Source organism: Abrus precatorius, unplaced genomic scaffold (assembly GCF_003935025.1).
Source record: "Abrus precatorius isolate BTA unplaced genomic scaffold, Abrus_2018 Scaffold9, whole genome shotgun sequence".
Lineage (NCBI taxonomy): Eukaryota > Viridiplantae > Streptophyta > Magnoliopsida > Fabales > Fabaceae > Abrus > Abrus precatorius.
This window is the reverse complement of record NW_020874439.1, coordinates 12,266,381-12,280,099: the sequence shown is the minus strand read 5'-3', so window position 1 is coordinate 12,280,099 and position 13,719 is coordinate 12,266,381. Positions and strand designations below refer to the sequence as shown.

The window sequence follows — 13,719 nt, the reverse complement described above, 5'->3', positions numbered from 1 at the left end:
ATTAGAAGAACTTCCTAAAGGAATTTTCCCTTTATCTTCATAGTCGTCTTTTTCATCATCTTCTTCATCTCCAAGTCCTAAGTTGACATGTTTTTTAATAAATTAGTAAATTTGAGACATAATATTATTTAAAAAATATTATATATTACCTCTTCTAGTAGCATATTCTTCTTCATTGTCACTTAAATTAACGGGTGAGAGTGATAAATTTAAACATAATATTTATGCAACAACATGAGAATTTTAACCAATAGCAATATTCATATATAACTCAACTACATTTCTTTGATATTGTTATTGACATACATTATGCAGCCAATGTCTTCATCATCATATACATCTAAAATTGTGTGGTTTCCACTCCTTGCATAAACTAAAATTCGTGAAATTAGTCTAAATTACATTACTATTAGACAATATCAATTTTGTATGTATCTTTCTTTTCAACATCTCAAAAGTAATTTCATTTTTTATGTTAATCATTTTCTTGTTTACTTCAAATATTACATTACCGCTAGAGAATCTTGGGTTCCTACATATCTTTCGAGTTTTGGGGCATAGACATATCTTTCCTAGATTAAAAACATTCATAACTAGTTGAAAAAGAATCATGAATTTTCCTTAAAACTTGTCAAAATAAAAATTGGCAAGAAAATTTATTCTAAGTCCATGAGACAAGGTGAAGGTCACAGATTTTCCTAAAAACTTGTCTAAAATAATTGAAAAAAAAATTATTTTAAGTCCAAGAAACAGTGTAGAGCTCATAAATGTGGTTACCACATTTTGAATGTCAAAGACACGAAGAACCAATCGTGAGCAATAATGATTATGGAAAAGGCATGATCATGGACCATTATAGATAATGGACGGTAGCAGCGGTTAAAGAGAAACACACACAGAAGACCGTTACCAAAGAGTGTTTGTGAAAGAAAGAGAGTGATTGTGGTTCATCTGCCTATAAATAATACAAAAATTTACATTTAATGGGGACGACTTTTTGCACCAAACACTACCACCTAAAATTCTATGCACATTGAAATTTTGCGCTAAACCAAATACTAGATATCATCAAGAGATTTATAGTTGTAGTTGTTATTGTTCACTACGAGAGTTGTACCTTACATTTTTGTAATTTGTTTCTTGCAATTTAATTTATTTTCAGTTTATTTTTGGTAATTCTTTTACATTTAGTTTAATATTGGTTTCATTATTCTATTATTGTTTCAATTATAATACATTTAAAAAAATACAGAGAGAACCTAAAATTTAATTTCAAATTATTCTTAAATTTATTTATTTACTGATTACAATTTTTACCATAAACACTACTTCATTGATCAGTTTCATTTGATCAATTCCATGGATAAATGAAAAAAATAAAATAAAATTTGAATAAAAACTTTATTCTAATCCTATAAGTATTTTTTCTCTAAAAAGTTACACAAACTAGTCATATCTACAAGCTCATTAAATAGTTAAATTATGAAAGTAATAAAACTCATTCAATTCGAGTCACTCATCTAAAAGAAGTCTTGTACGATTCTAACCTAACCAAATTGAATGAGAAGATATTTGTGATTGACAATTAGCCCTCGATTATTTTTTCTATACATAGTTGCTGCATTTGTTATTATCCTTTTAAAAAAGATATTTCTTTTGCTTTCTTTTACTTGTGTGAACACTAACTGTATGTTTAGAAGAAAAAAAAACGAGATAAAAATGTCAAATGAAATGGAATAATTTTAAGTTATACTGTTGATAGTTTTAAAAAAATAAGTAAAATAGAATCAAATATGAGAAAATCTTTTTATTTTATTGAATATAGTAATTTTAAATTTGAGAATCCAAGAAAAAACTAATTTATTTTTATTATATCATTTGAAATTAACCACTAAAATAAATAAATAATAACTTTGTTATATTCTATCTACTTGTTTGGGAAAAGGAAAATTTTTCTAAGGCCCTTACCAGATTTTTGTGATACAAAATAGACTATATTTTTCTAAGAAGAAACACACCTTGAAGATGATAGCATGGACATATCTTTTGACTAAAATCAAAGAGAATCTTAGGTTTCTATATCTTGCGAGCCACGGACCTATAAAAAACAAATCTATGTCTAAAAAATTTGTCGAAAGAATTACTCTTCGACACATTTCCATAAAGACCAACAGGGGAGTCTCATTTTTATGTCGAAAAGGATGTCACATTTTGAAGAGTTTTTGGGAAAGAACGGGAAAAATTTAAAGGAGTTTTAAAGGATCACAAAGAGAGTCTCATTTTTTTCTTGAAAAGAGTGCTACATTTCGTGGAGTTTTGAAGGGTAAGAAAATGAGCCTTAATTTTTGTTGAAAAAAAGGTTACATTTCGAGGAGTTTTGGATATTTTTGAATCCTAGATTGATAACATCCATAACTAGTCGAAAAAGAGTCTCTCACGGATTTTCCTTAAAACTTATCGAAATAGAAATTGACAAAGAAAATTATTTTAAACCCAAAAGATAGAGTGTAACTCACAGATTTTCTTAAAACTTGTCAAGATAGAAGTTGACAAGAAAAATTATTCTAAGTCCAAGAGATAGTGCAGCAGTTACCACCAGTTGAAGGTCACAGACACAAAGAACTGATAGTGGGCGATAACGACAATGGAGAAGGCACAATCACGGGCCATTATGTATAATGGGCGGCAGTAGCAATTGAAAAGTACACACGTAGCGAAAGAAGGAGACAATTGTGGTTCATCTATCTAAAAATAATACCAAAATTTACATTTACATAGGATAACTTTTTGCACCAAACAATAGTACTTAAATTCTATGCACACTACAATTTTGCACTAAACCAAACACCAACTATTAGGATATTCATAGTTGTTGTTGTTTGCTGTAAGAATCGTATGTTACATTTTTGCAATTTATTTCTTGCACTTTAATTCACTTTCAGTTTACTTTTGTAATCCTTTTACATTCAGTTTAATATTGGTTTTATTGTTCTATTATTGTTTCAATTACACCACACTGAAAAAAAATCTAAAAAAAGTCTAAAATTTAGTCTTAGATTATTCTTAAATTTATTTGTTTACTGATTACAATTTTCACCATAAACACTACTTCATTGATCAGTTTCATTTGATCAATTCCATGGATAAATGAAAAAAATAAAATAAAATTTGAGTAATAACTTTATTCTAATCCTAGAGCTAGCTCATTCATTTGGCATTGAGAGTGTTCCCCACTACCAAATGAGACAAATAAGGCAGACCTGTGTCTGTCCATCTAACCATGCTACACAATTTATTAAGTTATTATTGTAAATGCTATCACACAAATTGGTACAATAGGTCCTACTTATACAGTGAAGGGTTACTCGTGCTTTCTTCCATCGTAACTCTCATTGCTCTTGCTTCGAATTTCACAAAGCTATTGACCGAGATTCCGTCAGCATAGTGCTTTGGAACGCAGAAGAAAATGCTTGTAAGCTTCTCTAGATCCATCTTGAAGTGAGGTTTGGAGATTTCTTAAGTAAATAAGGATGAAAATAAGGTTTGGAGATTTCTTAAGTAAATAAGGATGAAAATAAGTTAAGCTTGACTTATAATATGATTATTGGGTTTGATTCTGATCTATTATTTATTAAAGTCTTAATTTTCAGCATGACCTAACCTGTTTAAGTAGTTTGGCTTAATCTGAAATTTGTTAAACAAGTCTGTTACAAAAAAAATCTTAATATTAATGAATATATGAATATTTTATTATCAAATTAATTTACATATTTTTTTAATTTTTATCTGTATTCTTGATAATTATTAAATAATTTTATAAATAATTTTTAAAACATTATTTGAGCATTAATTATAAATGTTTTATATTATAAATTTTTTATATTTTTTTTATTTATTTATTTTTATAAAATTATTAAAATATTAAAGATTTTAGTTATTTTTTTGTGAGGATCATATTTTGTTTATTTAAAGACATTTTACATTTAATAAATAAAGTTACAATAAACACAAAATTGATTAAAAAAATAACAGTCACAAAATTTGTTGACTCAAATAAAAAAATTATTATATTTTAAAAAGATAAATAAATTTAAATTTAATACAATATATATATAAAAACAATAATAATAACTATTAAATTAAAATAAAAAATAATTATAAAATATTTAATTTATTTGTTTCATTAATTTGTTATTTTAAATTAACAAATACATATAAAATAAACTACACTATATCATTATTGTAATATAGAAAAATATTACTAATATAATAAGTTAAAACATATACTTATATATTACATATAAATTGATAAATTATATAATAATTTATTTTTTATTTATATTTTTTATTTATATAAATGTTTATAAATTATTGAATTTCAAATGTTTGTTAATATAATATTTTATTTTATTTTCTTATCATTTTTTTTTATAAATTTTTACTTTTAAATAAAATATAATTTATATTTAAGTAATTTCTTTTATTATAAATTAAAAAAATTATAATACAATATATCAATAAAATAATTAAATATTAATAAAAATAAAATTAAGAATATAAAAATATATTAATTATTTTATTATTAAATTAGTTTATATATTTTTTTAATTTTTAATCTGTATTATTGATCATTATTAAATAATTGTAACAATTTTTATATAATTTTTAAAATATTATTTGAGCATTAATTATAAATACTTACATATTATAGAATTTTTATATTTTATTTTTCTTGATTTATTTTTGTAAAATTATTACAGTATTAAAGATTTTAGTTAATTTTTATGAGAATTATATTTTATTTCTATAAAAATATCTTATATTCAATAATAAAATCATAGTAAACATATTAATAACAAAAAAATAATACTCAAAAAATTTATTGAATTAGTTAAAAAATTATTATATTTAAATAAATAAATAAATATCGTCATTGTAAAAATTATAGATATAAATATTTTATATTATAAAATTCATAGATGCAGAAAAATAACATATAAGCATATAAGAATTAATAGAATTTATATTTAAATTAAAATAACTTATATTTCTAAACTTTTATCTTAATAAAAAAATATGAAATAAAATTTAATATAAAAATTTAAATTCAATGCAATATATATAACGACAATAATAATAACTATTAAATTAAAAAATTACAAAATAATCAATTTTATTTGTTTCACTAATTTGTTATTTTAAATTAACAAATATACATAAAATAAAATACAGTATAATATTAATATAATATAGAACATATTACTGATACAATACAATAAAACATATACTTATATATTATATCTAGTTTAATTATTTTACATTTCTCAATTTATTCATATTTATATATGTTTAAAATTTAGTTATTTTAACATAATAATATTTACAATACTAAATAATATAAACATTAATTTTACTTTTAAATAAAAATTTCTACCTAAAAAATCTAAAATAATATATAATGTAATATATATTTTTCATTACATACATGATAAATCTAATTTTAAAATATAAATTTCTATTTTCTTATTTTTCTATTTTCTTATTTTATACATGCAAACTCTAAACCCTAAATCTTAAATCCTGGATGAAACTAAGATCTTTCACTCTTAGATTCTATGGCTCCTTTGAATTATTTTTCCTAAAATGTAAAATAATTTTAATTATTTAAAAATATATTAATATTTATATTTGATAAAAATAGCTTCTTCCTGCTTTGCAAATTCTCACAACAGCGAAATCATTGCTGTAAAATAATATTTTTTTCATTGGTTCCCCTGCATTTTTCTGGCACCTTATGAACATGAATAAGGAAGAAGAAAGTGGAGAAAAAGAAGCAATAAAGAGAGGCCAGCAGGAAACAGTTCAAAATCTTTGCCATGTAAACCAATTACAATGAGTGTCCGTCCTGCTCATGTAGACACACATGTCAACTAAAACCCTGCCAAAACACAAGTCGGATATGAACCGCCCGATACTATGAGATAAATCTACGTGTTATGATTGCAGCCATTGATAATTTTTAAAAAAATTTCTCATTATTGGCACAATACTTCCTCCCGTGTTAGTAGGTAGTTTGACGACATTTATAATTAAAAATGATAATAATAAATTTGTGCCAATACTAGATTTTACGACACTTATACTATGTGAAATTTAGACAACGTATTTGTTGTCAATAACCTTATAGGAAAAATTAATTTCTTCATTTACCCTATTTAACCAAAAAAAAAAATCTCATAATTTTATTATAATCATTTTTTTTCATGTGCAGATCACGTTTCTTCAAGTTTCTTCACTCTGATTACATTTCTTTAAGTGTATTCTTCACTCTGATCAAGTTTCTTTAAGTGTAGATCACGTTTCTTCACATACAGATCATGTTTCTTCAAGATCACGTTTCTTCACTCTGATCACGTTTCTTTACGTGTAGATTACATATCTTCACACGCAGATCATGTTTCTTCACTCATAATTTTACTATGATCACGTTTCTTTACGTGCATATAACATTTCTTTTCTTCACGTGTAGATCACGTTTCTTCATGTGCAGGTTTCTTCACTCTAATCACATTTCTTCACTTGTAGATCACATTTTTTCACGTGCAGATCACGTTTCTTTCTTTACGTGCAAATCACGTTTCTTCATGTTTCTTCACTCTGAACACATTTCTTTAAGTGCATTCTTCAGTCTGATCAAGTTTCTTTAAGTGTAGATCACGTTTCTTTACATACAGATCATGTTTCTTCAGGATCACGTTTCTTCACTCTGATCACGTTTCTTTACATGCAAATTACATTTCTTCACACCAGATCATGTTTCTTCACTCATAATTTCACTATGATCAAGTTGCTTTACGTGCATATAACGTTTCTTTTCTTCACGTGTAGATCACGTTTCTTCATGTGCAGGTTTCTTCACTCTAATCATGTTTCTTTACGTGTAGATCATATTTTTTCACGTGCAGATCACGTTTCTTTCTTTACGTGCAAATCACGTTCTTTCATGTGCAGATCACATTTCTTCACTCTGATCACGTTTATTCACAAATAATTAATTAATCCATCATCATAAACAACTAATAATAAATTTGAAAAGTAATAATTAAATACTCTCCTCGATTATGTTAAATGTTAACTTTGAAAAGATAAAATTATTGAGAAACAAAATTAAAAATTGGTAAAGATGTACAAATGCATTTTTTGATAAAGAAAATTTTAAATCAAATTTGAATGACTATAAAAGATGTGTATAAAATGGTCTATCAATCTTTCCTACACATCCACAACCCATTTAGCTTTCTACTTTTAGAGTAACACTACAATACATACATGGAGAAAACAACTCACATAGCTGTTATTTCTGGTCCTGGATTTAGCCATCTATTTCCCATTCTTGAGTTCTCCAAACGACTTGTTCATCTCCACCCAGACTTGCATATCACATCCATCATTCCTACACTTGGATCGCTCCCAAGTGTCTCAAAAACCTTTCTTAAAACTCTTCCACCAAGCATAACCTTAAGTTTTCTTCCACCAGTGGACCCTCATGACCTACCACATGGTCTTGAAACTGGAGTCCAAATGCAACTCACAGTGACTTACTCTCTCCCATTTATACAAAATGTCTTAAAGTCCTTGAATTCAAGGACTCCCCTTGTGGCCTTGGTGGTTGATAACTTTGCCTATGAAGCATTAGATTTTGCTAAGGAGTTCAACTTGTTGTCATATATTTACTTCCCTAAATCGGCTTTCACACTTTCAATGTACTTTCACTTGCCCAAGTTGGATAAGGACACCTCATGTGAGTTTAGGGATCTTCTAGAACCTATTCAAATGCCTGGTTGTGTGCCAATACAAGGCCATGATCTTCATTACCAAATTCAAGATCGATCAAGTCAAGGCTACAAACTATTCCTTGAACGCGTTAAACGATTTTGTTTCGTGGATGGAATTTTCATTAATAGCTTCATTGAAATGGAAGAAGGCCCCATAAGAGCATTGACTAAGGAGGGAAATGGAAACCCACCTATTTATCCTATTGGCCCAGTCACAGAAATAGGGGTAAGGCATAATAATGAGCCCAATGTGTTTGAGTGTCTAAGCTGGTTGGACAAACAAGCACCAAAGTCTGTTTTATATGTTTCTTTTGGAAGCGGTGGCACATTATCACAAGTCCAAATTACTGAACTAGCTTTGGGCTTAGAACTGAGTAATCATAAGTTCTTGTGGGTTGCAAGAGCACCAAGTAACTCAGCCAGCAGTGCTTATCTTAGTGCCCAAAATGAGAACCCATTCAATTTTTTACCATATGGATTCCTGGAGAGAACCAAAGGGCAAGGGTTGGTGATTCCATCATGGGCACCCCAAATTAAAATCCTTAGTCACAGTTCAATTGGTGGGTTCTTGAGTCATTGTGGGTGGAATTCGACCCTTGAGAGTGTGCTGCAAGGGGTGCCATTGATAGCATGGCCTCTCTTTGCGGAGCAAAGAATGAATGCAGTTATGTTAAGCGATGGCCTTAAAGTGGCATTAAGGGCAAATATTAATGGCAATGGTCTAGTGCAAAAGGAAGAAGTTGCTCGAGTCATAAAGAGTCTGATGGATGTTGAAGGTGAAAAAATGCGTAAAGTAATGAAGGGATTAAAAGAAGCTGCTACTGATGCCCTAAAAGAAGATGGGTGCTCCTCAAAATCCCTGTATCAATCAACAGCTAGATGGAAAAGTATTAATAGAAATATATAGGAAGGAGATAGACTTTTGGAATCCTATGGCAAGGATCATGCTTTGTTTGGTTATTATTCTTCTATTTTTATTTTATCATGGTGAGGAAGTCATTGTGAGGATGTGCTAGGTAAATAAAAGTTGCTACCTATATCCTCGGTAAAGTATCGTAGTTTCTTTGTTGCACACTCAACAGTAACCCATATATACAATGAATCATTTATAGAAATATCTTATTTTAAAAAAATATAATTGAGGAAAAGCATTCTTACATAGTATCATGATCTTAATAGAATGACTTCGTATCATTGGAGGATTAAAAATATTTTGTATTGGTGGAGAAATAGATTTAAACACTAAAATAGAAAAAATAAAATAAAATTAGATAACGGTAACGTGACTGTTCTCTAAATTGTGATTTTGAAGATCAGTTATATATATATATATATATATATATATATATATATATATATATATATATTGGAGAGCAATGGCATGTTAACCCGTTGTTTTTTTGTATTATATTATTATACTATGTAAGTGATTGCTTTAAAAAATGAAAACTGACGAAATAAAAGGTCGGATGCGACCTTTCTTACACTTTCTTAATTTTAATCTTGCTAGTTTGAATTGTGAAATTCCATATTCTAATTTTTTTGAGTTAATAAATTCTATATTTTTAAAGGTAAATAAATTTAGTCCTATTGTGTTAATTTTCTTGAATTTGATATTAAAAAAATATTATTTTATATTTATGATGAATTTTAGATGGAAAAGAATCATAGAAGTTTAGTAGTGAAAAAATATTATTAATTATTTATGTATATATTAGTAGAAAAATTTGTTTACTTTTAACCATTCTTTGCATGTTTTGTGGATGTGCCCCAGTTAGGTTGTGTACCCGTTAATTCACGGAAGAGATCTCCAAACCTCACTTCAGGATCGATCTAGATAAGCTTACAAGCATTTTCTTCTGCGTTCCAAAGCACTATGCTGATGGAATCTTGGTCAACAGCTTTGTGGAATTCGAAGCAAGAGCAATGAGAGTTACGATGGAAGAAAGCACGAGTAACCCTTCACTGTATAGGTAGGACCTATTGTACCAATTTGTGTGATAGCATTTACAATAATAACTTAATAAATTGTGTAGCATGGTTAGATGGACAGACACAGGTCTGCCTTATTTGTCTCATTTGGTAGTGGGGGAACCCTCTCAATGCCAAATGAATGAGCTAGCTTTAGGATTAGAATAAAGTTATTACTCAAATTTTATTTTATTTTTTTCATTTATCCATGGAATTGATCAAATGAAACTGATCAATGAAGTAGTGTTTATGGTGAAAATTGTAATCAGTAAACAAATAAATTTAAGAATAATCTAAGACTAAATTTTAGACCTTTTTTAGATTTTTTTTCAGTGTGGTGTAATTGAAACAATAAAACCAATATTAAACTAAATGTAAAAGGATTACAAAAGTAAACTGAAAGTGAATTAAAGTGCAAGAAATAAATTGCAAAAATGTAACATACGATTCTTACAGCAAACAACAACAACTATGAATATCCTAATAGTTGGTGTTTGGCTTAGTGCAAAATTTTAGTGTGCATAAAATTTAAGTACTATTGTTTGGTGCAAAAAGTTATCCTATGTAAATGTAAATTTTGGTATTATTTTTAGATAGATGAACCACAATTGTCTCCTTCTTTCGCTATGTGTGTACTTTTCAATTGCTACTGCCCGCCCATTATACATAATGGCCCGTGATTGTGCCTTCTCCATTGTCGTTATCGCCCACTATCAGTTCTTTGTGTCTGTGACCTTCAACTGGTGGTAACTGCTGCACTATCTCTTGGACTTAGAATAATTTTTCTTGTCAACTTCTATCTTGACAAGTTTTAAGAAAATCTGTGAGTTACACCCTATCTTTTGGGTTTAAAATAATTTTCTTTGTCAATTTCTATTTCGATAAGTTTTAAGGAAAATCCGTGAGAGACTCTTTTTCGACTAGTTATGGATGTTATCAATCTAGGATTCAAAAATATCCAAAACTCCTCGAAATGTAACCTTTTTTTCAACAAAAATTAAGGCTCATTTTCTTACCCTTCAAAACTCCACGAAATGTAGCACTCTTTTCAAGAAAAAAATGAGACTCTCTTTGTGATCCTTTAAAACTCCTTTAAATTTTTCCCGTTCTTTCCCAAAAACTCTTCAAAATGTGACATCCTTTTCGACATAAAAATGAGACTCCCCTGCTGGTCTTTATGGAAATGTGTCGAAGAGTAATTCTTTCGACAAATTTTTTAGACTTAGATTTGTTTTTTATAGGTCCGTGGCTCGCAAGATATAGAAACCTAAGATTCTCTTTGATTTTAGTCAAAAGATATGTCTATGCTATCATCTTCAAGGTGTGTCTTCTTAGAAAAATATAGTCTATTTTGTATCACAAAAATCTGGTAAGGGCCTTAGAAAAATTTTCCTTTTCCCAAACAAGTAGATAGAATATAACAAAGTTATTATTTATTTATTTTAGTGGTTAATTTCAAATGATATAATAAAAATAAATTAGTTTTTTCTTGGATTCTCAAATTTAAAATTACTATATTCAATAAAATAAAAAGATTTTCTCATATTTGATTCTATTTTACTTATTTTTTTAAAACTATCAACAGTATAACTTGAAATTATTCCATTTCATTTGACATTTTTATCTCGTTTTTTTTTCTAAACATACAGTTAGTGTTCACAGGTAAAAGAAAGCAAAAGAAATATATTTTTTAAAAGGATAATAACAAATGCAGCAACTATATATAGAAAAAATAATCGAGGGCTAATTGTCAATCACAAATATCTTCTCATTCAATTTGGTTAGGTTAGAATCATACAAGACTTCTTTTAGATGAGTGACTCGAATTGAATGAGTTTTATTACTTTCATAATTTAACTATTTAATGAACTTGTAGATATGACTAGTTTGTGTAACTTTTTAGAGAAAAATACTTATAGGAGAAAAAATAAATATAAAAATGAATATTTTTTTATTAAAAATAATTTTTTTAATATTTTAGAAAAGTTAAATGAAAGAACTTTAAAAAAATATAAAATATAAATTATTTTTAACTTATAAAATAAATTTTATTTATCTTTTTATAAAATTTTTTATAAAAACTTTTTGAAAATTTATACAAACTGAGCTATGTATAGCTACAAGTTGTGCTCCTCTCCTTCAGCTTGGTTGCAAAGGATGCTAGTTACATAGTTGTTGAAAATAGAATGATTAAATAATTGCATCATGACTAAATTCATTGTGGCAAAGCAAATTTTTAATAGATTTTAAATATAATTTAAAAGTTGAAGTTGCTCTCTAAAATTAATGTAATATCGTAGTTGAACTTCAACATTCAAAGTTAAATATAATACAATGGAGTCTCACATCACAATTTTTGTCTTCAATCATAAATGAGAGAAAAGAGAGTCATGCACGTCTTCTATTTCTAAAAGTCAGATGCATAAAGAAAAATAAAAAGAGAAAAATAAAATATATAACTTTTATGAAGGTGCTTGCTATTCGACAACTTTATTCTATATTTACAAACTTTCAATATAATTTTATTATTAAATAAAATTACCTTCTCATATACAATTTTTATATATTTTTTAAAACTTACAAATCTTTACCTTTATGATTTTTAGATAGACAAAACTATAAATATTTATTTCACACACAATTATTCAAATTTTTAATACATCCAAATTATTATATACTGATATAGCTAGTATGTAAATATAAAATAAATTTTCATATTTATAATATATTTGTTTATATTTTTTTCCAAGTTTTTTTAACTGGGCCTTAGATAAATAACTCCTTTCACCCCCAATAGTTGAGATGCAATTAAAGTTCATAAACCTGACCAAAGAATAAACTAGCTAGCCACAAAACTATTTGTGCTTCTTTATATGTTTTTCAATTGTAATAAAATAAAAACACATAAAGAATCCTCAAAGTTTCACATATTCTAGATTTTGAGTCATTTAAAGAATTGAAAGTGACATTAACTATTCTAACCATAACATCAATAAAATGTTTCTACAAAGATATCTTGGGAGAGTAAATCAACAATTATCTACACAAAAGATAACATCAATAATATATATCATTACATGCGAGAATCGATCAAAGATAAAGACATTATAATTAAATATTGTACTTAATAAGAAGATCAAATAACAAATATTTTTTATGAAACTAGTTATAAAGACTCAATGGGCTCACTTGTTCAAGAATGATCCAAGTCCAAAAATAAACAAAAATCGATAATGTTCCTTTACTTTTTCAATTGGATAAAAAATAATTAAAAAATAAAGGACAAAATTATTTGTAAAATATAAAATAATTTTTTGTTTGCCCAAAAAAAAACATATTTTCAAGTCCTACACAAGTACAAGTTTCGGCTTAAAGATTAAAATAATGCAATTTTAAAAAATAATTACCAAAATAATGTAAAAAAGAAAATAATTTCCTGTCTAGGGTATTTTTTTTGCTACATCAGCTATAATTTCGTATAAAAGTCTAACAAAATCAATTTTGTTTATTTTTTATTTGATCATTTCGTATTAAAGATGGACAAAATACCTTAAGCATAACACGTGGCAGTAGTTTCGTATAAGAATGAGACAAAAAGGGTAAAATATTTTGAAATAAAGTTTTTTGCTAGACGACATGTGGCCCAATCAACGTGTTTCATCTTTGTGTCAGACGAAAGCATCTTTTCGTCTGACGCAGAGATGAAACACGTTTATTGGGCCACGTGTCGTCTAGCGGGAGGTCACCCACCCTCCTCCTTCATTTCTCCTCTATCGGCTTGACAACTCTTTGCAAACCGCCATTAATTATCTTCGCTAATTTCTTTTGCTTCAATTTCTTATTTTGTGTGGTCCCAATTAATAGATTTGTAGTATGGACTTACATTCCAAAAAAGTATTTCATCTACAACTAC

General features: G+C 27.2%; 1 protein-coding gene across 1 annotated transcript; it reads left to right on the top strand.

The window, feature by feature from the left end:
* The first annotated feature begins 7,329 nt into the window (after positions 1 to 7,329).
* On the top strand, positions 7,330 to 8,742 carry LOC113850823 (hydroquinone glucosyltransferase-like). The gene has a single exon (XM_027481352.1). The coding sequence runs from the start codon at positions 7,330 to 7,332 to the stop codon at positions 8,740 to 8,742; it is 1,413 nt and encodes a 470-aa protein (XP_027337153.1).
* Positions 8,743 to 13,719: the final 4,977 nt, after the last annotated feature.